The sequence below is a fragment of the Pinus tabuliformis genome, chromosome 4_2 (assembly GCF_031772625.1).
Source record: "Pinus tabuliformis cultivar Carrire ecotype Pingquan chromosome 4_2, CPIR1, whole genome shotgun sequence".
NCBI classification, from domain to species: Eukaryota; Viridiplantae; Streptophyta; class Pinopsida; order Pinales; family Pinaceae; genus Pinus; species Pinus tabuliformis.
Genome location: NC_142304.1, coordinates 630,169,120 through 630,173,651, shown reverse-complemented (window position 1 = coordinate 630,173,651; position 4,532 = coordinate 630,169,120). Strand labels below are relative to the sequence as shown.

Here is a 4,532-nt window from a genome sequence, read left to right as displayed (position 1 = left end):
GCTGCTGGCCAAAATATACCAACAATAAATAAATAAATAAATAAAAATAAAATAAAATAATGTAAAGATATCACTAGCCTTTTATAAAATTTCCTAACCTAAACACAATCCATAGGTCAAGCTTTATAAAACTTCCTAACCTAAACACAACCATCTTTGCTAGTTTGGTCGTTTTGATTTGTTTAGTTCGCTTGTTTTGATTTAGTTTTCATTGCTACCAGATTTCGATATTTTCATTGGTTAATTTTTTAGATAACTGACCGATCAATATTGGTTTGAGTAGCTTTTATTTGATAATAAATGCACATGTAATATGGGTTTAAAAGAGTCAATGCCGCTATTTCCGGTACAAAATTCAACCCCTGTCCAGATTTTGAAAATGACAATTATTTTCCGTCTATAATTCAATCAAGGTCACCTTCCTTGCATTAACTCATGTGAGACATGATGGCAGGTCTGATGACGGGTCTGCTTGTAGTTTGAGGTTGGCCCAGAGGGATGACGGGTTTAGCTTGTAGTTTGAGGTTGGCCCAGAAGGCGCAGCCCGCGGAAAGCACACGGAGAATTTCAGTTCGTCGTGACTCTGCTGATTCCATACACTGCTGTATATAGATAGAGAGGGAGCGATATTTCATTTCCCCGCACTTAACGGCCTTTCCATTTGGCAAGCTCTGTCGGCAGCCTCCATTTTTGTATTAACACTGCAATATACCTATATATTTTTGAGTTATTATTTTCATCCAGTTATCACAGAGATTCTGAGTCTCCAAATATGGAGATACCTCCGCCGCAGGAACAAAACCATGGCCATGCTCAACCTAACGTAGTTAGCGGACAAACTTCTCGACAATTTAAGGGAATCCGACTGCGAGAGTGGGGGAAGTGGGTATCAGAAATTCGGATACCAAGATCCAGGGAGAAGATCTATCTTGGCTCCTACAAAACCGCCGAGCAGGCCGCCCGAGCCTTCGACGCTGCAATGTATTGCCTGAGAGGGCCCAACGCTAAGTTCAACTTTCCCGATTCTGTGCCCGCCATTCCGTCCGCCTTTTCTCTTTCCCCTCCGCAAATCCAGGTTGCCGCTTCCAAGTATGCCTTGAACGAAATCCCTGGGACTTCGCCTTCTCTGCACAATAATACTGAAGAGGAGCCCTCACGTCCCTCGCAGGCGTCTTCGGTATCTGAGATGGAATTGTCTAATGACGCCCAGCATAAATCGGAGGACTTGGCGTTTTGGAAATCTCTGTTTGCAGAACCAGATGGTCCTCAGTATTTGAATTTGGAAAAAATCCCATCCATTGACGAAGAATTGGCGTTGGAGCTCATTCCGACTTCGGAGGAGGAGGAGGTTGACATAAGGCTGTGGAACTTTGAAGACAGCTGAGTTCCTGGGACGTGAAAGAATATAAAAATGGACTTAATTTTTTTGCAGTCTATGCGCACTGCCTAGTATCTACGTCGTTTTCAAACCTATCAGTGTCACGGCATGCATGAATTGTCGCACTATTACCATTAATCGTTAGCGGACGATATTCGATCGGAATACCTTATCAAAACTGCTTGTCTTCTTCTGCAAACATGTCGCCAGTAGAACTTTTACAAGTGCCTAGTGGATACTGTGATTGCATACTAAATCAGAGTGTCTATTGGATGCTGGGATTGCATGCTAAATCAGAATTTGGAATAATTTGGAAATTACATAAATAGGAGTGAAGACAAATATTATTTCATTTTTGAAATATTTTGCAGTTGATATCAAAATAGGTGAAAAAGTGTCTATTACCATAAAAGTGGTGTTTTGGGAAAACTAAATTGTCTACTTTTATCTCGAAGGAATAGTCTTTAATTATTATAGTAGTTTTTATTCAGAGAGAGCGATAGATAGATATAATAGAGTTATTTCAACAAATAGCTATAACAAAGTAAGCTAAATATGAAAAAGTAAATTACAAAATTGAACATGTAATTATTTAGTTTTAATATGAAATAAAAATATATTAAAAATAAGATTTTGAACTAATAAATATTATGTGAAGTGAAAGTTAATTAAAATATATATATATTTTTTATTTTTTTAATCATTATGGTTAATTACTTATTATAATATTATATTTTATATTGAGATTGAAATTATATATATATATATATATATATATATATATATATATATATATAATTATAATTTAGTAAATGAGTAAAGTGAAACATTGTTTATGTCTATCAAGTTTTGGAAATATAAAAACTGTAAAGTGTCTAGTATTATAAAAATGTTAAAAAAAAATAAATGATCCATATTTATTTGAAAAGAATAATGTTTAAATCATAATAAAATATTTTTTATGTTATGAAAGTGATAGATAAGTTGTTTTTATTTTATGAAATAGGTATAAGGTAAATTAGTTGAAGTGAGCAAAATCTATGCTAAAATATTAGCAATGCCACTATTTAGTTATAATATTGAATAATGATATCTTGAAATAAAAATAAGTTAAAAATATTATTATTATTATAGAACGATAATATATAAAAGAAGAACAATCGAGTTTTTTCGAAGCATTTTTTTAGTTCTATGCTTAGTGTCTAGTATCTACATCGGTTTCAAACCTACCAGTGTAAGGCATGCTTGAATTGATTCAATATTTCCATTATATGATGTAAACATTAGTGGATGACATTCGATCCTAAATGCACACATTTCTGTGTTAAGATAAGATACATAGTGTATATGAGTATTCACAACAATAGAGAATCCTTATTCCCTTGGGTTTATTATTTCTTTGGGTTTATAATACCTTGGGGTTTTATAATTAATCCCTCAGGTTTATAATATGAATTATATTTTAGCGTTTATAATATTTATCATAAGGTTTATATCCGTTGGTGTATAATATTTATCTTAGGCTTTATCATTGGATTTTCACAATGTGGAAATCAATCATGGTCAACCATGGTCCAATGTCGCATTATGACAAAGATTGTCTCAATATGAAAATCAACCATGGTCAACCATGGTACAACATCGCATTGTGACAAAGATTTTCTCCTGGAGCAACATCACATTGTGACAATTATGGTAATCCATGGTGAACCATGGTCTAACATCTCATTGTGACAATGATTGACTCAATATGAAAATCGACCATGGTCAATCATGGTCAACAATTGTCTAAGATTGTATTGTGAGAAAGTTTGTCTCAATACGAAAATCAATCATGGTCAAACATAGTCCAATGCCGCATTGTGACAAATATTTTGTCAATATGAAAATCAACCGTGGTCAACCATGGTTAACCATGTTTATTTTATGGTTTATAATATTTATCTTAGGGTTTATATACTTTGGGTTTGTAATATTAATCTCTTCGGTTTATTATTATTATTATTCATTAAATAATAAAGTGATTAATTAAATAATTCATTTTTTATTTCATTCATTCACAATTAATTAAATATCAATTAATAGTAATAATCATAATAATCATAATTATATGCTTTCCACACATATCAACCGCATTTACTAATGTGGTTGTGCATGTTATTTGTATATCAACCATATTTACTAATGTGTTTGTGCTAGTATATGATGCAAACATTCATGAATGATATTTGATCCTAAATGCATGCATTTGTGTGTTAAGAATACTCTTCTTCTTTTGCAAATAGCATTAGTGAATGATATTTGATCCTAAATGCATGCATTTATGTGTTAAGACTCCTCCTCTTCTTTTGCAAACATTGAGCTTCTACAACGTCTAGATCTGTCCATTGGATACTGTGATTAAATAGTCTACTAAATCAAAGTTTTCCATTGGATATTGCGATTAAATAGTCTACTGAATAAGATTTTGGAATGTTTTAGATATTTGGTAAATATGAATGAAGTTCTTTATTAAAATTTTGAATTATTTTGTATTCGACATAAAAATTACTTTAAAAGTGTTTTGAATAAACAAAATTGTCCATAAGGAACACTGCTTTAATTATAACGTAATGTATTTACTTGTATGTCAAGAGAGTGATAAGTAAATATAGTGGAGCTATTTCAGCAAACAAACAGTTACAACAAGGTAGACTAGTTGAAATGAATAAAAAGTACATTAAAAAATTGCATATTTGAAGAAACAAAATTGTCCACAAGGAACACTGCTTTAAGTATAACATAATGTGTTTACCTTTAGGTCAGGAGAGTGATAAATACATATAATGGACTTGTATGTCAAGAGAGTGATAAGTAAATATAGTGGAGCTATTTCAGCAAACAAACAGTTACAACAAGGTAGGCTAGTTGAAATGAATGAAAGGTAGATTAAAAAATTGCATATTTGAAGAAACAAAATTGTCCACAAGGAACACTGCTTTAAGTATAACATAATGTGTTTACCTTTAGGTCAGGAGAGTGATAACTACATATAATGGAGCTATTTCAACAAACAGTTACAACAAGGTAGGCTAGTTGAAATGAATGAAAAGTATATTACAAAATTGCATATTTGAAGAAACAAAATTCTCCACAAGGAACACTGCTTTAATTA

General features: G+C 32.2%; 1 protein-coding gene across 1 annotated transcript; it reads left to right on the top strand.

Annotated features, from left to right (window-relative positions):
- The first annotated feature begins 772 nt into the window (after nucleotides 1-772).
- LOC149170924 (uncharacterized) lies at nucleotides 773-1,384 on the top strand. The gene has a single exon (XM_089425778.1). The coding sequence runs from the start codon at nucleotides 773-775 to the stop codon at nucleotides 1,382-1,384; it is 612 nt and encodes a 203-aa protein (XP_089281904.1).
- The last annotated feature ends 3,148 nt before the right edge of the window (nucleotides 1,385-4,532 follow it).